The sequence below is a fragment of the Epinephelus fuscoguttatus genome, linkage group LG6 (genome assembly GCF_011397635.1).
Source record: "Epinephelus fuscoguttatus linkage group LG6, E.fuscoguttatus.final_Chr_v1".
Classification (NCBI taxonomy): Eukaryota; Metazoa; Chordata; class Actinopteri; order Perciformes; family Serranidae; genus Epinephelus; species Epinephelus fuscoguttatus.
This window is the reverse complement of record NC_064757.1, coordinates 21071975-21098864: the sequence shown is the minus strand read 5'-3', so window position 1 is coordinate 21098864 and position 26890 is coordinate 21071975. Positions and strand designations below refer to the sequence as shown.

General features: G+C 41.5%; 1 protein-coding gene across 2 annotated transcripts in view; it reads right to left on the bottom strand.

Moving 5' to 3' along the window:
* Positions 1-26677, bottom strand: part of ssbp2a (single stranded DNA binding protein 2a) — a 66514-nt gene extending 39837 nt beyond the window's left edge. The window contains exon 1 of one of the 2 annotated variants that reach the window (XM_049579061.1): positions 26585-26677. In XM_049579061.1, the coding sequence (XP_049435018.1) occupies positions 26585-26640 (56 nt within the window). In that variant the 5' untranslated portion in view covers positions 26641-26677. Of the gene's footprint in view, positions 1-773; positions 848-26584 lie in introns of those variants that run through there. The other variant, XM_049579060.1, reaches the window with a different exon arrangement.
* Positions 26678-26890: the final 213 nt, after the last annotated feature.

The following is a 26890-nucleotide window of genomic DNA, read 5'->3' as shown; positions in this document are numbered from 1 at the left end:
GAGGTCCGGCTTTTTAAAAAGGTAGTGACCAGCTGCCAGACTGTAAGCAGCAGGCATCTGAGAGCAGAAAAAACTCAAGAAACATCCGAGAGATTATCTGGTGTGGCTTTTACTTTCACTTTCGCTGGCAAGTGTGTTCATATAAAGTAAGTGACAACTCTGCATAGTATACCTTTGTATTCACAGTTCCCCTTAAATCATATTTAACAGATTAAGGGCAAGATTGGTGGTATTCTCAAGTGTTTTCATATTCCTGAGATGCACTGTATATAAATATTTAGCCACATAAAAAAAAAAAAAACCTCAGTTAGAGGTCGGTGTACTGAGGTAAAATGGAACCTCAAGTGTGTTAGCTAAGCAGATTGTTGGTAACATTTGAGAAATGGTAATTAATGCATGCTTGGCATTTATGCATGAAAAATTACTGACATGATTAGCTGATGAAGATCAATATGTTATTTGACTAACTGGTTACATGACTAATCATTCTGCATTCTGATGTACAGATAGATAAGACAGACAATATAGAAACCTTAAGTTGAAGCATGACACAGCACAAGACTTTGGTGTGTCTATGTGTGTTTGTGTCACGTGTGTATGATTGTATATTGTCAGGTGTGAAAGATGGTCACACTGGGACAGCAGCTGTCCTAGAGCCTCCACTGAAAGGTGCTACCAGGCTGCTGTAGCCGATCCACACACATCCATATTGAGGTAAAAATAAACTCCCCAGACAGCCCTGTCTGCCTGTCTGAGGATGATGGACTGCACACCTTTCTGCTCTGCACACAGGTACTCCGTCTCCTCCAAAACCCCTCTCCTCCATTTCCATCTCTCCTCTTCATCACTTTCATCCTCAGTCTCCGATCTTCCTCCTCCTCCTCTTACTGTCTTGATGGCTCTGCTTTCTTCTTGCACTCCTTTTGGTAAGAGGCCATGTTTGTTTAATGATGAAAGGATGAAGGGAAGCAGCAGAAGCTCTTCCTCACCATCCTCGCCTCCCCTTTTCCATCCCTTCCCCTCTCTCTCCGTTCCCCCCGTGGCCTGGCAGTAATGTTTAACCAAAGAGATAGAGACAGAATGTTTCACAGGGACAAGGTTAACGGAACAGTGAGAGGCTTGACAAAACTCTTGACACCTCGACAACAGAACATGAATAAAAGATGCAGCCATTTTTTTTTCAAGGCACTGTACAGCTCTGAACATTCCCAGGTACAAACTCGTCGAGTCGCTCTGTGCTGCATCGTTTTCCTGTCAACCTGTCTAAATGTGTCACTCTCCCCCGTGAACCCTAACATCAGCCACAGCAGCGTCAGTACAGATCTGTTTATTAATACTGAAAGATCTCACGTCGCTGCGGTGAATACGTTCACAGCGATGATGACGAGCCTGACGGACTGTGCGAATTAATTCATTGTGTCAGTGGGGATAAACCAAAGAAATGAAAGTGTGTCCTCAGCATGCGTTGGCCTGTATCCAGTCAGCTACCCATTACCACATAAAAACACAGGCTCCCTCAGTAGCTGCCTTGGAGGCAGACTGAAAGGTTTGACCTATGATTGATTCCACAGGAGCTGTAAGATGTGACCTTTGGCCCTGATGTAGAGAAAGGGTCAAAGAAAGTGAGGAAACCCGGTAAAGGTGGAGGCATGAGGGCGGCGCTGGGGGAGAAAGGTGATCCGATGAAAGGAAGAGAAACATTACAGGGTGTCAAAGGTATGCAGGTTAATGCAAGTTTTGTAGAAAACATGAAAGGCAGGGGAAAAAATGAAGGATCTGATTCATTCAATGCTCCTGACCTTAAACACAATGGTTTTAATGCGCCGACGCCTGCGGAAATACATACATAAATCAGACTTCTACTTATTTATTAAATTTATAACTTATTTATTTAACACGCCAACAGAAGGCAGAGCTGAAACGGGGCTGATAAGCAGACAGCAAAGCAGCAGAAGACGCCACTTTGTTAGTGTTCAATATCTATTGAACTTTAACTCAAACTACTAATTTCCTCAAAGACGAGTGATAGGCTTTGAAAACACAAAACCCTCTCACGCTGCTCTCTCATTGTTCACTTACAACTTGTTCAGCTGAGCCTCCCGCTGATATATATATATAAAAAAGCACCCAACTATGTGGAACTCGACTGACTGACAAGTCAAAATAAAGAGCAGAGATAAGGTTTGAGGATTAGAGCACGGTGGACTGTTCAAGGTTAAGAATCCTCTACATTTGACACAATAAAGTGGAAGCATTACAAAGACTCTCTTGTCATTAAATAAACTGTCACTTTAAATAATCTTTGCGTTAGGATTTTAGGTAAAAAAGTGCTCAAACTGAGGCAGCCAATGCATTTCTAATGGTTCCTGACTCCATATTAGTCGCTTCACATTAAAGCTCTTTCAGTGTTTGCCCTTGCTGTCGGACACAGACCAGAAAATTGAAGATATTTTTTTTAATACCTGCACATCTACCCTGGAAATTTGAGTTGTAAATAAGAACCACTTTACATTAATCACAACCAGGATGATTGAAGCGATCAGGTGCCTCCCACTTTGTTTCTTCTCCCCACGTACATGCTGTGTGTGTGTGTGTGTGTGTGTGTGCGTGTGCGTGTGTGTGTGCGCGCGTGTGTGTAGGGGGGTGTACAAATGCAAAGGCAGGACAAGTGAGTGGACAGAAGTAGAGAAGGTGGGGCAGAGTGAGACTTTAAGATCCACACCTGACTCTTTTCTCCTTCAAACTCAAGTAGTTTTGTCTTCTGTGAGTCACATTTAATTAAATTCATATTTGCAACCAAACCCACCCTGACTGCTCCTGTGAGGCTGCACAAGACCAGACAGCCAGCGAGCTTCCACAGTCAGAGACTGAGCTTAGATTAATGACAGCAGCAGGCAGAAACAGCGCCCAGCATCTATGTTGCTCTCTTACTGAGCTGTACAGAGAGCAGTGCAGGGAGATGAGAGTAGCTCGTAGTTCAACTACAACCTCAGCTTACGACAAAGACGTGAACCGATTTTTCCCAAATCAGCATTTAGGAGGGACCAGCAGATCACTGCTAATCAATTTACTGCCATGGCGATCAAAGTCTGGCGGCGCTTCAAATGACAACAGACAATGGCTTCACTGATTGGATTTGCCTGTTATAGATTAGCTCCAGATTATTTCACCCTTGTTAAAGATGAAATGGAAAAGTGATTATACCTCTGATCTGAATCGCCATGTTAATTGACATATTTACAAGACTTGCCACTGTGCTGACATAGCCTAATAACACCTATTTGAAAAGTAATAAAATCCTAAAGACATTGTTGCCTGTAAACATCCCCACCGGTGATACACACAAGTCACTGCTTCAGACGTGTGACAATTACGATAAACCAGTGATACGCTCCCACGATGCATTTTAAGTGAAACTGTATGGTGCATGTCACAGCTTTTCTTTTATAGCAGCAGATATGTTTCTGTTTAAGCTGTAAAGATGCACTGTCTTATCCACAGTTGAGACAGCAGCGTCTCACCCCATCTAAGTAAGATGTTATCCATCTGCCTTCTTTGCCCAAATTAAATTCTGGTGTTGGGTGTGGGCAGTGGCAGGAAATCGTCTCTGCCCACAGGAAGTGATGAATACAAACTGTCTCCTCAGCCGCAGTCAAGAGAGCGATCCAGTCAGAGAAAGTTGTCTTATCCCTTTTGGTACTTAGTAATTATGACACATTGTAAACTTCACAGAGTGTGCTGAGTGGGGTTAAATGTTGCATGTCAAATTACATGATATCTAGACCTGCTTTTCTGGCCACTTGGGGGCAGCGCAACAAGCTGAAAACCAAACATTAACAGGTTAAAAAGTTTATATGGAGAACTTGTAAGCAAACAGTGGCTAGTTTACACAACTGTCGGACACTTATTAACATCAGCATTCACTTAAAGTTTTGTTTATTGCCACCTGATGGGTGAATGAATGTAACTTCTTTTAGCTCTGTTTTGTTCTCCACCAACTCCTGAGAGAAATATCCGGCTCTTCAGCCACTATATACTCCATTTTCCTTTTCATCAGCATACCACTGTCTTTGTCTGTCTACTGGTGCTAGGCAGGTAGGGTATAATGGGTTTTTAGAGCTGTTTTCATTGGAAAAACAACTGCCTGGAAATGACACTAATAGAAGCATTGAGACTGAACTAAAACAGTCAAGTTGCAGCCTAGAAAACCAAAACAAGGGTTTAAATATGATAAAAGATTTACTGCGTCAGATTATAATTCTTTGTGGGTTTCTATGACTTCTATCATATCACAATAATTACTAATATAAAAATTGTTGATTATAACGGCTTCAAGTCAAATTTTAGAGCAGTTACATGCAAGGTGATGTTTATGATGTCATATGATGATACAGGTATGTATATAGATATGATTTTGTGACTTTATTTTCTGTATGAAGTTATCAAATATGAAAATGTTCCATTTAAATCATACATCGTGAGGGTACTGTAAATCTCTCTGCACAGCAAGGTGATTCCTCCAAGTTTTATAACTAGAGCATTACTGCTTTCTAAGAAGTAGTGCCCCCATTAAGCCTATTATATGCCTTTCAGTGACACGTGTTATACTAGCCCCTTTTACACTGCCTGTTCAAGGTGGGAATATCACACCATTTGACAGCCTTGCCGTGCTGTATGTAAGGTGCCATGGCAGAATGGGTGGACAAAGTGGTCTCGCCTTTAAGCAGCCACGGGAGGTTGTAACTATGGTTAAACAGTCTCTGTATAAACAGGACAGCTGGCAGGTCGGGTGTGACATTTTGATGTGCGACCCACTGTGAGGGATTTAAAAAGTAGCTGTTAGCAGTTAGCAGCTAACTCAAAAAAGAAGAAAAGCAGCCGTCTGCAAATGTCTGCAAATTGGTAAACAATGAGATTCGGGAGTTACTACTCTCTAAGCAAAGGACAAGATGAGACGCCATATAACAGGGACGCTAAATGGTTGTTTTTCCATGTTTTACCATTGTTATTGTTCATAAGCACTACCTACGCATATGTTATGTCACACTAGAGACTGACACTGTTGTGTAACATGTCATGCCCGTTGTGCCTCTTCTGATTCCACAATGCCGGCATGCAGTCTGTAATCACACACTGGAGTGAAATGATGCCGCCGTCATTTGGATCTGGTTAAAAAAGCAAAGGTGGCATGTAGGGTTACTTTGTAGTGGCCCTACAGATCTCTGTGTAGAAAGAGCTAACATGCCATCAGACAGTGACTGGTGAATTGGCATTTATGGGAATATTGTTAACTATTATTATAAAGTCTGAAAAAAAAACAGAGAGTGCAGTTTTCAGGTTAAGCAGTCATGTCCATTGAACAACAGCTGCAGACTAAAGTCTCTGTGTTAACCAGGAATTAACTTGTGATGTCTCTTATGAACAGGTCGAGCACAGGTTGAACACTTGTTCAGCAGAGCGTGTTAAACACAGACTTCCTGTATTTAACAAAAGTGTAAAATACATGTTCTTCTCCTATTTTGGTAAAATTTGACAAGTGATTTCTGATAGACAAATGAACGAAAAATAAGAACAAACAGCCAACAGAGTAAAACACACCCCCCTATCCAATTCCGCCGTGGAAGAAAATTACAGAAAGAGAGAGAAAATGAGAGAAAGAGAGTGATGGGGTGACGGGAGCGTAGCAGAGAGAGATGAAAGGTTTTGGTGAAGAGACGAGAGTGAAGAAGGGGGATTAGAGACACAGGGAGAAAAAAAAGGCAGATGGGGAGGATGGAGGTGATGGGTGCTAGCGGATGAGCCCCAAGATGAATACTCGTGAGATCTGTAAACTTTCATATTCTAATGTTGAGGATTCTCACTGAGCGGTGTCTCAGTTAGCCAAGCACCCTGCTGTGACCTCCTTCTGCAAATTAACACAAAACCCTGCAATGAAAACAGCCCGGCTAAAGAAGACCTGATTCCTACCATTCTCTAAGAGAAAAGGCAAATGACTGCACGCTGTGCTGAAAACACAACATAAAGAAAAGACATAATAAAAGATACATAGGCGTACCATGCCGCTGAGTATGCACTGGATTTCATTATAGTTTTATAAATGAATTTCAATGGGTTCTGTGCAAGATGTAACAACAATGGAAAAGTAATCCTAGATTGAACTAAGTCGCAGTCAGGAAGTTGAAATACTGTAATTATCTCCTGGATATGCTTACCTACTACAAAAGACTAAATTGCCGTCTTAAATCTCTGCTGTGTGTGTTCACAGCAAAGAATAATGTTAGTGGAAGTGACACTGTGAAGTATGCACTGAGAGCTATAGTGTCTTTGAAGCACTTTGCTTTCAAGCGAATGGAACACTTTACAGAATAATAAAGCAATAAGGTGAAATAAAGTGACTCCTTTAAATTCCCCATGGACACAATAGCAATAATACCTTACAATAAATTAGACCTGCAGTAAACTCCAGTTTGGTAAAGCTCATGAAGTTTCCTTACAGCATCATTTTCAATGTATTTTGTCTTGTTGTTAATCAAATATCCCACAGTATGTCTTTCATTCAGTGTTGGTGAGAATCTACCTGTGTCTCTTTGTTAATGCAGCTTGTTTGGTGTGTGTTGCCATGATTTTTGAGATACTTTTCTTGCCATGTTACATAACTTTGCAGCATATAGGACTGATGCAATACAGACAGTGACAGCAGTAACCGCAAGTACAAAGGCAGCCAGTTCAAAACTGAGCCAAGTTGATTTCCACTTAGCAACATGCATCAGTTTTATAAGGGCCGTCAGCATTGAAACAAGTCAGTTTTAAGGCTTTCAGTGTAAGTACTATAAAGTCAGATGTTCTAAAGCCTTGATTTGAAACCTTGATTTCTGAGGCTGATAAAAAATCAGATACTGTTATAGAGCCAGTAGTATTTTTTAACATAATATAAATGAAGAGTCTTGATGCCTCTTGATCTTATTTTCATTTTTTGAAGGGACAGTTCAACCCAAAATAAAAGATTTTTTCCCCCTATCTGCAGTGCCATTTATCAGTCTACACTGTCTTGGTGTGAGTTGCTGAGTGCTGGAGAGATCGGCCATAGAGATGTCTGCCTTCTCTCACATATAATGGAACTAGATGGCACTTGGCTCGTGGCGCTCAAAGTGCCAAAACAATACATTTGAAAATCTGACAACAATGTCTCTTTCCTGAAATACTCCAGATGATGCACAGACCTTGTTGTGGACAGTTTCATGTGGGAACCATTTTCTTTCTACCAAACTACACCAGCCACCTGTTTCACAGTGCAGAAGGAAGTGTGCAGCTAGTTATGGACAAGAGGCTCATGCTTGTGACAGTGCAAGACTTGAACATTAATGGCATCCTCCTCACAAATGTGCGTATTCTAGGATAGAGAAGGAATGGCCCGTCCTATGCTCCCGAAGATTGGCTAGTACTTATTGCCTTTGTCGGTTGGACAGGTTGGGTTTGGGCAAGACGAGTGGGAAAAGTTAAGGTTAGGGTAAGAATGTCAGGGTAAGCCAACAGGAGGCAGAGTAAGGAGGGCCATTCCTTCACTATCCTAGTAATTGCAAATTTGCTTCCTCTTCGGCTGAGCTGTAATGTTAGCTAGCTCAGTGGTGCTAAGTGAGCTAGCCATAGATGCACACTTCCTTTAGCACTTTGATACAGTTGGTGGGTGTACTTTAGTAGAAAAAAAATAGTTCCTACATGAAACTGCTCACAACAAGCTCTGTGGATTATTTTGAGTAACCGGGTCATGATTTCTGGAAAGACATATTGCTGGTAAATTTTTCACATGTATTTTTTGGCACTTTACTTTGAGCATCCAAAGCCGAGTGCAATTTAGTTACATTATATTAGAGAGAAGGCAGACTTCTCTACGGCTAATATCTCCAACACTCTGCAACTCACACCAAAACAGTCTACACTGATAAACAGCACAAGAAGAGGGGGGAAATATGTATTTTTGATTTTGGGGTGAACTGTCCCTTTAAGAACTGTGACAACAAAACACTAACACTGACATTTTAAGTGTAAAAATCAACTTTTATGTGCCCTCTGCCAAACAAAACATGCAATGGTTTGAAATTACCTCAAAGTTATTTTGATAATGCTGTGCTGCAATTTCTTGTGAATTATCTGCTGACACATACAAATACACAGACACATCTCCGATAAGATAATCGGCTGCATAGTCACCTGGCTGATTCATTGTTCTAGCTCTATTGTTTTAGCGTTACCATATATGCATTACACTGCTGGGCTATGTGTTCTAAGGTATTCCTGTTATTTTGTGCCCCCTTTATAATAATCATATGATGAGACTGAATCTCCTGCATCCAGCAGCAGTAAAGATCTGTAGTTGAAAGTTGTTTACTCCTTTGTTTGTATCCTTGCCCACTAACAGCACTGTCCTCTCATAACTCCAAACCTCAACACAGAGCCGCGGGCCACGAGAGCAATACAAATCCCAGACACCTGTCTTTGACTCAGATGTAGAATCATCAACATTATCATCACCATCACGCCCAGTCTACAGCCAAGCCAAGCAGACTCCTGCTCTGCAATCAAGCCTCCAAAAAGCCCACCATCAAACAGATGCCACCTGTGGATGAGGAGAGCGTCGGCAGCTCAGGCTCCAGACAGCTCTGGCGAGAATAGAGAGGGACCCCGCCATAAAAGAGAGCGCAGCGATCAAGCTGCTGCCCCTGCTGAGGACAGCCCTGTGTGTGACAGCCAAACACTTTCCCTGATTAATCAAGCCTAGCAGCGGGGCTTTATGTGCCATTAAGAGCCTTGCTAAATGACTTCACTTCATTCATTAAAGTGGAGCATCCTCTGCGGGTAGAGGGGGCTGCGCTCGCCAGACAGACAGACAGACAGACAGACAAGTGAAAGCTGGGAGAGAGATGGTGGTAGGGCAGCGATGAGGGTGGCGGGGGCACTGAGGCAAGATAAACAACGACAAATATAGACCCATTACAATGCTGAATAATTCATCCTATATGCAGGGCTTCAGGAAAACAACAGAGAAAAAAAAAAAAACAACAGCCCAAACAACCATGGGGATTATGGAGCCTTTATACAGTGAGGAGCATCTTCAAAACAAGGCTATTTATGCACACACCTTGTCTGGGAAACGTACAGCGACAAGATCACGGTCAAATCGCTTTATGTGGAAAATCAAGTTCCAGTGGACTAATCCCTGATGCATTTTCATTAGGCAAAAAGATAGTTTTAATGAATCTGTGCAGGGGAGTTGGACAGCGAGGTGCGAGTGGATTCATTGTTTGAAAGTGCTGTGAGCTGCATACAGTAGACGCTTTGTTTGAGCTTTTCTTTTAACTCTTCTGCAAGCACAAACACGGATACAGTAAAACTCACACACACTGGTTTGAAAGAGGAAAAAGCCAGAAAAGAGGAAGATTATGGAATGCAAAGGCAATGACACACACTGATAGTATTGAGGGAAGGACAAAGATAGGTAATTTACCAGTCAACAGAGAGATAAAGATGTAGCGATGGAGGGTAAGATAAAGAGATAAAGATTAGTAGCAACAAGAGGACTGGAGGGTAGAGAGGAAGAGAGGAGAAGAGGGAGAGAGAAAGAGGTAGAGAAAGAGAGATGGAGAGAGAGACAGAGGAGGGAGAGAGTAAATGATTAATGAAAGGAGCTGGGAAGCGCAGCGAAGGGAGGTCAGGACGGAGCACAAGAGGAGTGATGCTGCAGCCTGTGAGCGAAACTGAAAAGGACAACATTATGAACATGCCTGCTGCTGTCACACACCTTTATCAGGGAGGATCTCAGAGAGAGACTGAGCTGGTATTAAGCTGACGCATCCCTATAAACGCTAAATTTGCACAAGTGGAACTGAACACGTCTTGGGAAAATGAGGCAGAATTGCAGTCCGTAAATGAGACAATCTCTTCTCTTTTAATTCATAGAGGCAAAACTAGTTGGTTACTATGGCTTTGAGAGGTTTTGTGTTCTGTGTTTTACTGTTTTTTTACTATCAGTGACAGACCCCTAATATGGCTGAGATTCCTTTAAGCTGAGTCAGTGTACTTCTGTGGACTTTTTGGTCCCCAGATTTTGCTGTAGAGTGAGCACTCGTTGCTTTCATGTTGCTCTCCCACACAGGCAGCTGCAGACACAGACCCAGGGTGAGTCTGGAGGCAGCTGCCTGGAGGAAGAGAGGCTTGGCCCGATGAGGCTCCAAGATAACGTTATCTTCCACCTTCTGCTTAGAAGTTGTGAATTTACAGCTCACTGCAACTTAATATGATACAGTCTCTGGCTTTTGTTATGTTGGTGCACATTTCCAATCTGTCTTAGCATGGTTAGCACCCATTAGCTCGGAGGGCTTGTCTTCTATAATACATGAACGTCTGTCATCTTCAGTGTCCCACTGAACTTTACTCAACCTCTAAAACTCTATATGGAACAAAAGGAGCAAATAATGGAATATTCGTATCTGATTCGACTGATATCATTCGTCTGACACAGCCCTAATATTTAAGAGCATCAAATAACATGAAAACCTGCTTGTAGATAAAGTTTCTCTCATTATGTTGGAAGAAAACAACCATCAACATTGAGATGTATTATTTAAGTGTGACTTCCATTAGACTCCTTCAACTATCTCAGTCAAATACATGCCTTCAATTAATCCCCAACTGGCAGTGTGCTGTGGTTCTATCGCTGGCTGCTCGCTGATGCATTTCTAATTGGTATTTTTGCTGATGGTCACAAGTTAAATCTATATTCTCCATTACCCTTCCGCGGCATCCCCTGAGGCCTCTCTAATGGCCCCTGCTAAAGGCAGAGCACTTGTATTGAGATATTCATATAGAGTGTATTGTCTCTGATGCTGACTGGCCTCTGCATATACTTCAGGTTTGGTGCACAGTGAAGAGTCAGGAAGAGCAGTGAAAAGTTCACTCCAGCTTTAAAGATTAACAAAACACGCATCATAATCCGGCATTGGAGGCAGCCTGAGGAAAGACACTCGTACTCAAATAAACTGCGCTTTATCTGCCCGCGTTCCCTGTTTTGTCTCCACTGAGATGGTCTCACACGCTGCTTTGCTGAGCAAATGTTTGTCGTAGCCTTTATCCATCTCACTTCCACAACACATAGTAAAGCCCTTAGTGGAGCATTGGCTGGGTGACAGGCTCGAATGCTCCAACACTGGCTTGGCAAAGATCGGTGAAGCCTGGAGCTGGCTGACTTCAGAACTGTGTGAGAGGTTGACCAGGCACACAAAGAAAATCTCTATGACATTACGCAGGTGGCTGATAAATGCTGTCACATGAGTTAACTGAACTCAGGGGATAATGATGCTGACATGAAGCTCTATACCGAACATCCTGCAATCTGCTGACATTAAAGGAATACTTCACGCACGAAATGATTGTTTGTAAATCATATACTCACCACCGTTACATTAAATTTGTGAAGAAAACTTTATTTTTCTCACATGCCTTTATGGTGAACGAAGAATCCAAAAACAGAAAATCCTTGATGAATTGACGTCATAGGCGACTGCGTTAACCAACAGCAAAACCTCCATTTACAACTCTCATACAACCCCTGCAGTATAATCCAAGTGCAATCTTATTCAGTCATATGTTCAGTACTTCCCAAACATGTGCATTTCTGCTAAAATCTTAGGATTTAAAACACTTCTGCCTATTAGTATCACGCCTGCATTCAATTGAGCAGAGTTTAACACATATGCTTGCCTGTGCACACTGCTCATCTGTGCTTCAGACTGTTAATGTGGAAGTGTGTGTGTGTGGAAATGCATGTGTTTGGGAAGATCTGAGCATATATGACTATATAAATTAAACTTTTATGGATTCTTTGTTCACCGTGGACGCACTGTTCATAAATTCAACATCACACCAGGTAAGTAATTGATATAAAAATTATAATTTTTTGAAGTATTCCTTTAAGATGAAAAGTTTTTCATAGTTCACATAATAATACATGTGGCTGCAAACAGTGAAGCAGCTTTCAGGGAAGTGTTCCTCCTGCAGAGAGGAGGAATGTGCCAGTGGAAGGGTGAAATGTCATGCGTAAAAGTATGAGTCAAAAGAATGAAGCTCATATCCTGAAGGAGAGTAAGACTCCTGCGTTCTTTGGCTCACCTCAGTGTAAACCTTGTGTTTACCTTTCATTAACTCAAGATCCCAGAATCCTCCCCCTCCCCCTCCCCACCCTTGGGACAGTCCAGTACAAGGTGAACATAAAGGCTGTAAAACACACTTGAAAGGCAAATATTAAAGCAGCAGAGATAATACTGTTTGAGTTATGAATTGTTAATAGATGTGCATGAAAGACAGCGCTCAGTTTCTGTTGTTTGTATTAACGTACTTGCTTGAGTTATATTTTTATGTCTACTCATTCACTGGGAAATACACGTTTTATAAAGGCAAATACCCTCCACAGCCCAGATGCAACATATCTTAACTTGATTTAGGCTAATTAAATCATCGATCAATCAGCCACCATGCATGACTGAGGACTAGAATGTTGCAATAAACAACAGCCGATTCTGCCATTGCTTTCTTGATCCTCTATGAGAGAGAAAAATAAGTAACCCGAGCAACATGGTGAACAGGATGGAGACTGATAACAGCCAACTTATCAAGATACTCTGACCACAAGCACAACTGCAAACCTCCACCCTTCGCTGTAAGGACAGCACAGACTCCAAAAGACTCCACCCAGACTGAGTTATCAACAAATACGTTGCTCATGAAAAACAGCACACAGACAGAGCACAAAGTCTAACAGACAGAACAGAAAGTGAACGATGTAGTGAATGAGTAAATAATGTGTAAACCACATCCTCTAATTGAGCTAAGTGTTGAGATGTCTTTGTGGAGGCAAAATGCAAATGAATGAACATACAGCACAATATAGATGAGACACTTCTGCAACAAGATAATTAAAAGTGTTGATGCAATGTCGAATCTGGGCTCATAATAAAGAACTGATGTGTAGTTACAGCCTCGTGTTACATTAAATACAAAACAATTACACTTCACATTCAGTATCATGAGGAAAAGTAGGATCTCCAAGCAGGTATGGGTTTGACTTCACTACATGTTTTGGTGTAAACAATTTCAGGGCTGTAACTAACAATTGTTTTCATCATTGATTAATCCGCTGATCATTTTTTTGGTCAATAAAATGCAGGAAAACAGTGAAAAATGCCCATCGCAATTTCCTAAAGAACAAGGTCATGTCATTGTAGTGCAAAACCTAAAGATATTCAGTTTACTATACATAAGACAAATAAAAGCATGACATTGTCATAAGTTAGAAGCTGGGATGGGGTAATGTATTTTTGATCAAACCTAATTGTTTCCAACATAGGCTGGACAATATGGCCTATAAATAATATTGTGACATTTTTAGGCTTTATAGTTATACATAATATATATCATGTTATTTTGAAATCATCCCTAAACTACTGTAGACTATTAAAATACTAATCTACTAAATAAACCACTGTCACAGTAAAGTTAAATTGAGTACTGTGACAATACATTTAAATAAAGTACTGTTATAAAAAAGTTAAAGTACTTATAATAAAGTTAAACAAATCACGATTGCAATAAAGTCAAAGTTAGAATAAAGTTAAAATAAAGTTGAATTAAGCATTGTTCTGATAAAGTTCAATAAAGTACTGTTGTAATTAAGTTAAATAAAGTATTGTTATAATTAAGTTAAATAAAGTACTGTTGTAATAAAGTCAAATAAAATATTGCTATGATAGAATTAAATAAAGTACTGCTGTAATAAAGTTGAATTAAGCATTGTTCTGATAAAGTTCAATAAAGTACTGTTGTAATTAAGTTAAATAAAGTACTGTCATTATAAAGTTCAAGTATTGTTATAATAAAGTTAAATAAAGTACTGTTGCAATAAAGTTCAATAAATTACTGATGTAATAAAGTTAAATAAAGTACTGTCATTACAAAGTTCAAGTATTGTTATAATAAAGTTAAATAAGGTACTGCTATAATAAAGTTAAATAAAGCATTGTAATAAAGAAATGAATCAAAGTGAAACCACTGGTGTTTTTATTTTGGAGCACCCTGCTCATCTTCGTCCACACGTGTTGACGTATGTTAACTAACAGTTGTCTAGTTCATACATCAATAATGTTTGCAGGTTGCACTGGTGCTCCATGGTCGCAAAATGCAACTAAATGGTTGTAGTCTGGAGCACTTCAGATACAAAAACAAACACCTCGCCTCACACACTATCACCCTGGTCTGGATGGGTGGGAGAGTGTATCTGACGTATGATGTTTGTGCCAGTAGCTTAAAAAAAATGGCGTGACAATTTTTACTTGATGTTCGCAATGGTTACTACATACATTTCACATGGAACAAGCACTGGAACTTCAAATATCGATATATCGCCCAGGCTCTATTTCCAACATTTTTGTTTTCGTCCATTCACTCACGTTTCTAGTTGTATTTTTCTGTTTGTAGATTCCTGCTTTGTGTCAGTGGAATGTCCGCAGTAAGACAAAACTAAGCTGTTTGCCTTGATTGTGGCTTAATATTGATAAATTCATCAGTGTGCTGTGTGCTTGGTTTGTTCAGTGGGTGGTGTGCACCAGACTATACAGACTGACTGGTGGCAGCTCTGGCAGGATACACTCCCACACTCACATCTTGAAAACAGCAAATTAGTGCAGCTGCAACTAAGACTTGAAAAGACAATACAATAAAGAAGGAAGCATTCCCCTACCCGATACAGGCACAATCAGACAAAGTGAAACAGTTCTTGTTCTGTCAGCAGTGCAGAGACTCCACTGTCTCACACAGCAGACAACAATGCCCAGGGCTGAGATAACAGGAAATGCCAGCTTATCAGAGAGCGGGAGAAACAGAGAGAGAGCGTGATGGGAAGCTCACTGTTTACCAACACACTAATTGAGCAAAAATCCAGTTGTGCCCTTTATATAAAAATCTGTCATTTACATATTAGGTTTCAGCCAGTAAGGTTTTTCTACCAGTGGAATTTGTTTGCAGAACATGTAAAGTGGATAAATCAAATAAAAGCGGGGGCAAATCCATCACTTTCTTAATTCGAGTTCCATTTCATTGGCTTTGATTTGTTTAGATTGAGTCACCTCTCATGGGGAGTTTGTTTAATTTCACAGCTGAAAGAACACCAATGATTTTTAGGAGTGTTTTCCTTGTTCAACTTTCTCTACAAGCTATTACTGTAAATCTTGAATGCAACACAGCCATAAAGCCCAGAATATTAAACTCCTGTTTACAGAGGGAACTTAAGAGTTTGATGACAACACTTAGCGATCATACGAGGTTAATTACTGTATTCTTTTAAAGTCTATTTCCAGCCTTTCACAGGAAGAGGGGAGCTTAATGGATTGTGAGTGTAGAGGCAGTTATACATGTAACAAAAATATTCCCCAGTTCTTTATAAAAAAAAATTGTCAAAACGCTGGTATTTATTATGTTGGAAGACGATTTACCAATTTACTACGATATAAAGCAGAGAGCCCAGCAAACCCTCGAATTTGAGAAGTCTGAGCCAGCTAAAATTTGACCCTTTGGATACGTCTGATAAATTACTTCATAAAATAATTGCAGATTATTTGTCTGTTGATCAGCTAATGGATTAAATGTGCTACAAACTACAGTGCAACATCAAAAATGGCGACGAAGTTGAATAAACAACTCTCTAAAACAACAAAAATTGAACATTGCAACCTTCATATAGGTAGTGTTTATTGTGGTGCTGCTGTATTAGAATGCATTAGTTTGAGCTGGGAGTGCCTAATAGATGGCTGACTGAGTGAATGAGCTCTAAAAGGCAACACAATTGAGTATTTGTGAAGTCTGGCCCCTACATTTCTAGCTGGTGCCTGTTTATTTTATCTCTTATACCTTGCTTACATTAGCTCCATGAATTGAATGAAAATGTTCTCTCTTGCCTGATTTTAATATTACAAGCACAGACTGTATAAAGTAGTCTGCCATTTTGAAGCAAGGTAGCAAGGAGTGGATCTGACTCAACAACTGTAGTGATGCCTCATAGACAGCCTGTCACTCAAGCAGTACTACCCTTAAACATGCATAACTATGAGCCTTAATTAAATGTAAATGGATGAGTTCATATAAAAATTCACCCCTATACAGTTGTCATGGATGTTGAAATTAGCTATAAAGACCAAAACTGTTTTTTTGTACCAGGCTGTAAACACATTTATTTCTGTTGAAAAGCTGTGCATTTTAGCATGGGGGTCTACGGAGATTGACTTCTGGAGCCAGCCTCAAGTGGACATTCAAAGAACTGCAGTTTTGGCACTTCTACGTGGCTTAATTTTTCAGCCCAACATTGCCGCTTAGTTATAGGATGACTCTTATTAGTTGATGGGTACTCATGCATAAATCAAGCTAAATAACTAAGGCCTAGTCCACACTTACAGAGGTATTTCTTAAAATAGGGTCATTCTCAAAAGAAAATCCTGTCCACACAAGTATTGTTTTAAAAAAATCTCTGTACAAGCGAAAACACTGACAACAACAACTGAAGTGCTGACAAGACTCTGCCACACCAAGAAATAGTAGGAATGACCTCTTGTGCTATCTGACACCTGTGTTCATGTTCCAGTGGAGAAGTAACTGTACATGTCAGGTTGAAAAGGTGGACACTTCTTGTATAAGAGAGACATGTGAAAAATAAATATCCAGATTGTAGAGGAACAATAAAATTATAGTATAAAACAGAATAATGAATGTTCTGTTAATGTCGGAAATGCCTAATGCAATTTAAAATAGTATATAAGCTGCATATTTTTAGTAGATAGTTTCTTCTCTGTGCAACAAGCGTCAATAAACCATTATGCTATAATGTGTCCTAAGATTCAGAAGTACTGGTGCAACATTTTCCATACAATGTCAGACATTCTTGATTCAAGCATTGAGCCTGAACCTCACATCAGCTCCAGGACGACTTATCAACTATGTCCTTATGTCAGCTAAGACATGCTTGCTGATGTTGTGGGAGGGTAAAAATATTTCTAATGTGAATATGTGGCTTGATGATGTCGTCAGTACACCCGAGATGGAGAGGATCAGATATAACAGAAATGAGCAGGTGAATTTATCTGATGCCATCTGGCAACCTTTTATTCAATATCTGGAGAGGATAACAGTGTAAGGATCCTTCCATTTTGTTTTGGGTGTCTAGGTTGGGTGGGTTGAGTGCTTTAAGTTTTTCTTTTTTTCTCTTTTAGTTCTATTGTGGTTTTTTCCTTATTTATATAAATTCTGGACAAGAACAGTGTCTGTATCAATTGTGTAAATACACTTATTATTTCCAAAATATCCATGTACGTGTGGGTTAGGCCTGAGGCTAAAGGCTACATGTCCAAGGCAAAAAAATAAAATGAAAATAAAACTTAGCACACGTACCAGCTCATAATCGATGTAGAAGACATGTTAATAAACTGTTTAAATAAAGAAAATCTTCTTGTATCGCAGTGGAGAGCTAGTTAGTCCTCGTATTACAATTATAAATATAATAAGGATCAATGTAAGATCACACTGTTGTTTTGTTCTCTGACGGGACCATCACTGTTCAGGGGAGGGATTACTTCACACACTCACACACACAATCCTGTCGCATAAATTTTTACAGTAGATTGAGTTGTTTCACTTTAGGATAATCTTTTTCTCTTACACACACCCCACTCTTCCTTTCACAAACACACACACACATAGTGAAGCTGAGGTATTTCCTTGCTGCCACACACACCTCCCTGCCCCTAGCATGCAGTATGTGACCGCCCAGGACACTCTCCTCTCCCGCCCGCCACGCACACCGTCCAGTGACACATCGTCATTGTTCACCTCGCACAATGCAACATTCCACAATCAGCAGCAACTCCAACAAAACCAAAGGGAGAAGGAGAGGACTGGGAGGACGGCGTTGCTCTAATCTTATAGGATTAGAATTCCTTTCTACGGGCTCTAATGGGCCTCTATTCTTTTGAACAACAGAGTTTCGAGATGAGATAAAAGAAACTGATACAGATGAAGGCAATCTAGAGCAATTTGGGGAAGAATGTGAGGCTATTAAGGCCTGCACAGAGGCTCGGGAGGAAGTATAAATAAATGACTAACCATTCAGACAAATACATCTTGCTGCAACGTGAGGTTGTATAAACTAGTAGTAAAATTTATGCACCGAGGTGTCTGTAAATTAATAGCACCAGTTAATAACAAGAAAAACACACTCAGAAAAGACAGTGAAATAAATAAATAAATTGAATTTAGTTAACTGTACTGGTAGCTGCCAACACTGGTGCTATCCTGATGAACAGCCTCACTGTTGCCTTGCTTTGCACCTTGTGTCACTCATTTATCCTCCCTGCTTCTCAATGGATGAGAAATGGCATTTAGTGGACCTTAAAAAGTCAAGAACTCAATGTCAGAGAATTAAATCCTGAGCGAGAGGATATACCGCCTTGCATTCAGAGGGGAGAAAATGTCATGAAGGACTTTATATGGATCAGTGGACAGACAGCCTGTATGTTGGTCATGTAAGGACAGTACATTTAAGGAGAATTAAAGCGAAGAACTCTGTGGCTTAACTTCACAAAACAGACAAGGGACAATTGAGGCCAAGACATAGAAGAACTGAGGTCTATGCAGAGAGGAGGCACAGTAAGAGAAAACGTGTGTGTGTGTGTGTGTGTGTGTGTGTGTGTGTGCAGGAGAAAGAGAGAGGGATACAGAGAGAGAGTGTCTGAAGCAGTTCCTAAGCCTGGCCGTCACGCATGCTTAACCTTGCGCTAGCGCCTGTGCGATGCAGCTTGCATATCAATGATGGAGGGATATCAGCAGAGAGGCCTCCAACCAACCTCCACTACACTCGGCAGGCGGGGAAAGCATAGCAGCATCCGCAGTTACACTATACACGGCAATATGCAAGTTAAACCACGCTGGTGAGCACGAGAGCAGTTGTCACACACTGAAAGTGAGGGTGATACAGCTGGGTGGCACTAATAAAAAAATAAAAATAAAATTAAAAAAAGATGACTATTATTCACACATACTATTACACAGGACAGGTAAGGTAAATAAATAAAAGTGCTAAAATAATTTATGTTCCAGAAAATCTGAGAAATAAGAGCAACAAGCTGGGCTTCTCTCATCTGAGCCCAGAGACAGTGAGTGTTGTTTCCACCGACAGCATTTACTTTTGGCTGGAACTCTCAGGTTACAGGAAGCGCTTTGAGGGAGCGTCCCTACCGCGCTGTGGTTTGGAGCGAAGCCGCGCATATTTGGTGTCACCAGGGGCAAAAAGAAAAAAAAAGTCCTAACAAAACCACAAGTGCTACCACTAACGACACAAACAAAGCCTGACAGCATGGATCGCAGTTTACAATCATGGTCAACAAAGCGTACGATGAAATACCCCCCCTCATCTCTGCTCCGTGTCTTACACTCATCTACAGTGCACTGATCTGAATCCTCCACTCCCCGAATGTCAGTATCTCACTCCAAAGATAAAGCTGAGACACTGTAACTGTTGCAGGGAGGATGTTCCTTGAAGAGAACTGAAGAGAAAGGAAAGATATGTTGTGTTCCTAATTAAAGCAGAGGCATTCAGGGACACCCATGGGGTCTTCAGGGACCAACACCGGGTGATAAACTAACTCATCTGTACCCTCCGTCTTTTGAAGGGAGTGATAAAAGACTTTGAGGATGCTGTGCCCTCTCCTCCTCTCTTCCCCTTCTCACCCGCGTGCTATCTGATGCCGACGGAGGCCTTTTGTCACGTCGATCCTTCTCAAGGACCCCAAGGCGTCCTGTGAGAATGCCTTCTACAGGGTCCTCTCTGTTGATTGACATGTCACCCCTTTTTCTGCCTGTGTCGATCAGAGGCTGTCTCCCCCCGCCTCACACAGCTCAATAAGAGGCCGCTGCTTTGATAGCAGTTCTGTGGCAAGTTACATCTCTGGCAGCGGGGATAAGAGAGAGACTAGGAGGGATGCCAGCAGATAAAAGAGGACTTTTAACAGCCTCTATGTGTTCAGCAGGTTAAAAAGTGTTTTCTATCAGGGCCTTGTCAAACTGTCATCATCACTTTCGTTTGAAGACAGCTCTGTATACCCAGAGAAAAAAAAAAAAAAGAAAACATATCAGAGGTTTTCTTGTAATCCCAGACTGATGCTAATCTAAAACGCTGCGAGGATTAAATACATCTGCAGCAGTTTTAAGTCGATATCTTTCACTGACCGTCAGTGTTGCTGGAAGACAACAAACGGAGAGCGGTGACAGTTCTCCGTGTTCTCACAGTTGTTCACAAGCATCCCATGAGAGCTGAAGAGGCTATTAGCTGTGTAATGATCACTGGATGTTGTAGTTTGCGTTCACACAGGCAGCGTGACAGACAGATGGAGGTTGATTTTGAGGGATGAAACATATGGGGAAAGTGCTGTAAGCAGACAGCTCAGATGGGCTTACAGACTTACACACGCAGTATGCTCTCTGTTGACCCAAAGCGGCAAAGAGCGGAGACAGACACACACGCATTATCACACACTTTTATATTGTTCTCTGGAGCTAAAGCCGAGGTCCACCATGTGGCTTTATGTTTGGGGTTAAAGGGTTCCTTTTTACTCCGGCACTGGACTTGAGCCAACAGAACCAGGTGTGGCCACTTACCAGTGTAAGTGATCCACAGAAAGAGTGAGATGTGTGCAGAGTGCAGAGGTCCGACACACAGTCATTATGGAGCATTAGACCATGAGGTCCTGCAGGATATCACCTGACCTCGTCTGACCTGGACACAAAAACTTTCCCTTTCCCTTCGGATCTTTCTCCGATTCAGCCCGTCTTTTTTTAACCTCTCAACTGTTGAACTTATGTCGACTTTTAAATGTGATAGTTTGAAGCTCATTTTCCATACTCGGCGTCCCATTTCACCCGCCAAGTTGACCAGGAACATATGCTTATCCTCTGGCTACATTCTTTTCTTCATGCTCTAACAAATGATCCAACTCTCTCCTTGCCCTAATGAGTGCGCCTCCATCATTTCTCAAGGACACTGAGATGTAGTAAACAAACAAAAAACTCATCAATTACATTCATAAGGTGGCAGCTGGCACGGACAGAATCAGATTCCCCGCACAGTCGATGCAAGGCATTGTGAGAATACACTATGTGTGTGTGTGTGTGTGTGTGTGTGTGTGTGAGATACTGCTCTATTTTTATTGTAGTTCTCCTGTAATGCGACTCACTGTCAGAGCCAGAGTGGCAGCCTGAATTGCTTCTGTCGGATAAACACTCCCAGCATGCACTGCTTTGCCTCAGTCTGCGCAATGCTGCATTGGCAGCCTCCTGGCAGGATTCTGAGGTGTCTCGGTTCAGAAGTAGCTGTGTGTGTGTGTGTGTGTGTGTGTGTGTGTGTGTGTGTGTGTGTGTGTGTGTGTGTGTGCAGAATGATGATCCTTACTAGAAATGCTTAAGTCTGCACCAGATTTATGGTTGGCACCTGAACTACAATACCACCTATGATACTTGGCCTTTTCACAAATGTGCATTTACAGTTTGTGCTTTTCAGTCTGATGAGTAAAAAAACAGTTGTACTTTCTAGGAAAAAAATCCACAAAAGCAGATATGCTGTATACGTCTGTGAGTCCGACAGAAATAGAGAGCAGCGAGAAGACTTGTGAGCATGTGTATTTGAAGCAGTGTTTGTTCCATGATTCACTACACAGCAAAGAAAAAAAAAAAGGAATGTGTACTATGTGCTGCAATGCAACTCGCACAGGACCACAATCCCAGAACTATGTGGAATGTGTCCTCTAACTGCCAGTGACTGAAACCTACACTCGTCGAACAACTGCAGTACACAGTCAGTGGTCGTGTACTGTCACTTCGAATCAAAATCAAGTGCAGACCGTAACACAGGTACAGCCAGAGAGAGGGAGCGAGAGGAGAGAGTGGAACAGTGTTGCTGTCTGAGACCCACTGAGAGCGTTTGCTACAGGCACACGGGTGTAAAGACTGCTCCCTATTCATATTTCTGTTGTCTTAAACCTTAAAGGATCAGTTCAAACAAATCAGAAGCTACATATTTGTGGTGGTATGAGTGGTATCTAGCTCTGCAGACAGTTTGGGTTTTATTTGCACATGTCCCTGTTACTCAGCATAATCCATACACCATGCTGCCAACAGTTTGTGACTGCAACCACAGTACTTCCTGCTGAAGAAGAAGTCCTATCAAAACTACTGATGGCTAACATTAATGTTTTTTCACTTGGGCAAGTGGGTTGAATCTACCTGTCTGAAGCCAATTTTTACTTTCCCCCATACAAACTGTTATATCTATTAGCGATTATAAAATAACAACAAAGACTAAAATTAACTGTCATGTTTAATCTTTGGCCCAAATCCTCTACCACCACCCAACTAAACTCCTGTTTCCAGGTAACTGAAATTCTAGCTTGCACTTCAGCTCATAAACTCTGTCCGATCAGTGCTGAACATGTGCAACTCTCAACAGAGCTAAGCAGTAATGCAGCTCTGGAAAAAAAATATGTATTGAATTCTTCCACCATTGCTAGATTTACTAGCCCGACGTGGCATTCTACTTGCCCCGGGCGATCAGGCAATCCTTATTGCAGAGCCCTGTATTGTTTCTGCGCACATGTTTCCATTAACTTTTTAGAGCTTTGAACAACACAAACAGAATCCCATGGACCTTTATTGAACTGGCGTGCAGCTGCACTTTTTAGAAGCAGAAGTCTCACAACTGCGGCACATCCAACCTGAGCTATCTCCGTGACGTGATACCATTAACGCTAAGTGTGACAATGTGTTTCTGTTTATTTATTTATTTCTATAACTTGGGTAAAGTGAGTCTTTGGAGCATCATTTTCGTACTCATCTGCTTTTCTTTATCTGCACATCCTCCTCTGTAATGGTTACAGATTACATACAGGAGACATCGATAAGTGATAACAGCTTGAGCCACATCTTTAGTGAACTTCATAAAATGCTTGTCTACTATTTGGTGCAGTCGTAATTTTCTTACCATAATTTATGCAGCATAGAATACACAATCTGGAAAAATGTCAGGTACTTGGGCCTTGATATAATGATTTAAGCAAAATCATTTTCTCTACAGGCCTAATTCCTTTTGGCATATTTTAACATACTACATTTTCCTATATAGGAGGACAAAAAAAAACAAATGTATGTTTATAAAAAATCTTGCAAATTAATAAAATTGTATGCAGAATACCTTATGTGTCTGAAATTGTTCATATCAAGAACAAAAAGGTTAACAGACATGCCGAACAATAAGCTCAGTGATAGTGTACAAGAAAATTAAGCTTCCTTTATTTTGTTTAAATATCTCAGGCAGCTTCTGCATACTGTAAATGTACACCGTAATACAGCCTTTAATATAGGGCCTTTTAAAAGCACCACATTCTGTGATTCTCCTGAAGCAATATTTTCATCCTGCTTTATTACTTTTTATCTCCAAGTACGCAAACTGCAAAACTACCTGATAAACATTCTGCTAGATATTAACCTGCTGGGGCAAAAAATTGTATTCCCAAAATGCATTTGTAGCAAGGACACAACACACAAATCTGATTCTAAGAGCACACACACAGACACACACACACACACACACACACACGAGTGAACAGAGTAGCATAGAGGTCAGTTGCATTTCAAGCTCCTTTACATCTACATGGGCGAGATGCCAGCGCCCTGTGTCTGCGGGGGTCCATCCTGAGGTCAATACTACAACACTGTAAACTAATGATCCAGCAAATTCCCTCAGTCCTGCTCTCTCCCCTCCTCCTTCTTTCCCTCAATCTGTTGTTGCCCTCCGTCTCTCCCACTCTCTGATCCCCTGCTGCGCTGCAGAAATGAGAAACAACTGAAGACTCGGCGGCGCTGGGCCCCGCTCTGCTTCTCCGATACACACCACTGATAAACAAGGCTGCTTGTTAAGAGACGAATGAAACTCTGCCTCGCCTGATTTTTGCCTTTCCCGGCCCCTTTTCATCTGGTGTTTTCTTGTCACCCCGTCCTTTCTTTTGCCGTGGCCTTGGCATTAACGCCCAGTGGAACATCAACTCTTGCCTTGAAAACACTCGTAAACACAGATAACGAAATGATCTGTAACAACGGGGAAGTCTAAATTAAATGTGATGCCACCCAGTAAGACAGAAAATTATTAAGTTTAGTGACTGTGGGAAGGATCTTGCCCGTTTTAATCTCAAAGACTGATCTCCAAAATAATCAAGATCATATAGGGTTGGGCGATATGGATAAAATCAAGTATCACAATATTTTTTAACCAAACACCTCAATATCTATTGCAACAATATTGTAGGGTTGACTACTGGTGCCTTTAGAAATGTTTACACAATGAGATTTTTGATGAATAATCATCAATAATGTGGATATAATGAATAAGTGGGTAAATGCAAATAATAGAACAGTCTGCTAAGTTCAGAAAACGGCATCACCTTATTATAATGCAGCCTTTAAAACCAGGAAAAGACAACACTTATGATGTTATGATATCTAAAATCAAAGATGGAACCTAGCCACAATCACATCTACCAATGTAGATGGGATCATTTACAGCATATTGACAGACTGTATTTGTGGCTGAAATGTTAAGACTCGCTCAGTAACATCAGTATCACACAGAGCCAGGTGTTCATGAACGTTAAACCTCCCAAGTAGCTCCAAAAAACTAGGTCTTCACCTGAGACACATCGCGTCTGTCACATCTATGAACAAAGTTTAGGCAGATGTTCCCTTTAAAGACAGCAGGTAACCCACTTATAGGCCATGTTAACACAGCGCTGTGATCTTTAGTCTCTTCATCGTAGGTGAACTGAGCCGCTCTGCAAACTCACAGGGGACTCCTGACGAACACTTTTACAGAATAAGTCTCTGCTGCGTTTTCCCAAAGAAAAGCTCTTTCACATACAGTACATGCTTACACACACACATACACACACGCTTACATGTGTTGACACAGAGTATCTCCCAGGCCTGGAGGAAGCTTTCCATCTCTCTGTCAGTGCATGCAATAAGGCAGCGATAGAGCCACACTGTTCAGTCCTATCCTTTTCATATCGATTGGGGGATAAAGAATGGGGCTCGAGGGAAACGCTGAACACTCAATCACACTGTTGACAAACATGAGTGAACTGGATTCAAAAGACACGATATAAGTAGCAGTGGCTGGGGGGTGGAGGTGAGACGACTCATCTGATCTTTTATGAACATCTCAACAGGACATGTAAGGACTCTCAAAGGTGGCAACAGCTGAAACAACACAAGTCAAATGCACTTTATCCTCATATAGTTGTGTCATACTGTAACTGTTGCGGAAGGCAAACCCACCGTAAATAAGTGTTTTTGTCTGCTCACAGCCAAAAGGCACATCATCAATATGTACTTGCTCTTCTTTGCTTAGCAGGTGCTGATCTATGATCCCTGCTCGCTGACCATCTGACCCTGAGCATCCAAAAAAGTAGCGAGCAGCCATGACCTCACCTTAAGGATCTTTGCATTTCAGAACATAATGAATTTATGGTGTTCGTTTTCACATCTCATGCATTAAAGTAGACAAGATGTGTTGAAAAGTGGCACAAATTACATGCATTTTATGAATGTAGATATTTAACAACCTGATATTTCTATTTAAACTACTCTACTGTCAGTTTCCACCTCCACAATTGACTTAATTCTACAATATAAAAGCTGTTGTCTGATAAGGAAAAAGCCTGATTAGTTCAATTCTTGGGTCAAACTCTGTTCTGTCTGTGAGAAAGCAAAGCACAGCCATATCTTTCCTTGCTGGTATGAAAACACAAATTGCTGTACATCCTCTTCTATAGCCTATGAATAACTATCTCACACTGTGCCTGTCTCGCCAAAATGTGGAGACAAGATGACTGTCTGCTGTCACAAATCTCCTCTACCGTGGCGGTGACTGGACTCACGGAGCGTGGCCGTAAACGCAACACAGTCTCTTTCAGAAAAGCGACACCTTAAAAAAACGCGCAGCGGCTCGCGAGCAGCCAAATACGTGGACTTTTTGTTGCCGCTTCCACAGCCCGACACACGGTCACGGGTGTCTAGTTTGGACTCTGCAAAACTGCCAAACAGTTGTGCGTAAAACACACGCAAAATTACAAACAGTCGCTCGGCATGTAATGAAACAAGACAACAAGCACAGAAACGCCAACACATGACAAGAGAAGAGGAAAATCCTGAGATTAAGCAGTGGAGCAGAAACTGCGTGTTACATTTTAATCTAACTGCGCTGAAACCCCGCCGACAAAATGTCTTATCTTTCTTCAAATAAATGAAGCAGTCAACTTTCCAGTGCTTGCAGAGCGCAGAGCTGAGAGCTCCGCGCCGTGCGCCCTCCCCTACCGCAGCTCCGTGTGTGACTGCCCCTGGCCGCTCATGAACTTCCCTCACAGCCGCGGTTTCCTCCCCCATAAATAAAACTTACTTTTCTCTGGCTTGGCTGTCGGACGGCACGTTGCTACTCTTGCCTTTGGCGTACATGCTTGCAGAGAGCTCCGATTGTCACGCACCTGTCAACCCATCACAACCTCCCTGGGCACAGCCCCGTCACCATGGTGACACAAGCAGCGTCGGCTCCCATTGGATGTCCCGCTGTTCGGGACCGCCCGCTCGCCATGGCAACCGCCAGTGAGTGACAGCATCCTAGCCACGCCTCTCCAGTGATAGCTCCACCCCCCGCCTCTCTCTCTTTCCCTCTCTCTCTCTCTCTCTCTCTCTTTCTCTCTCTCTG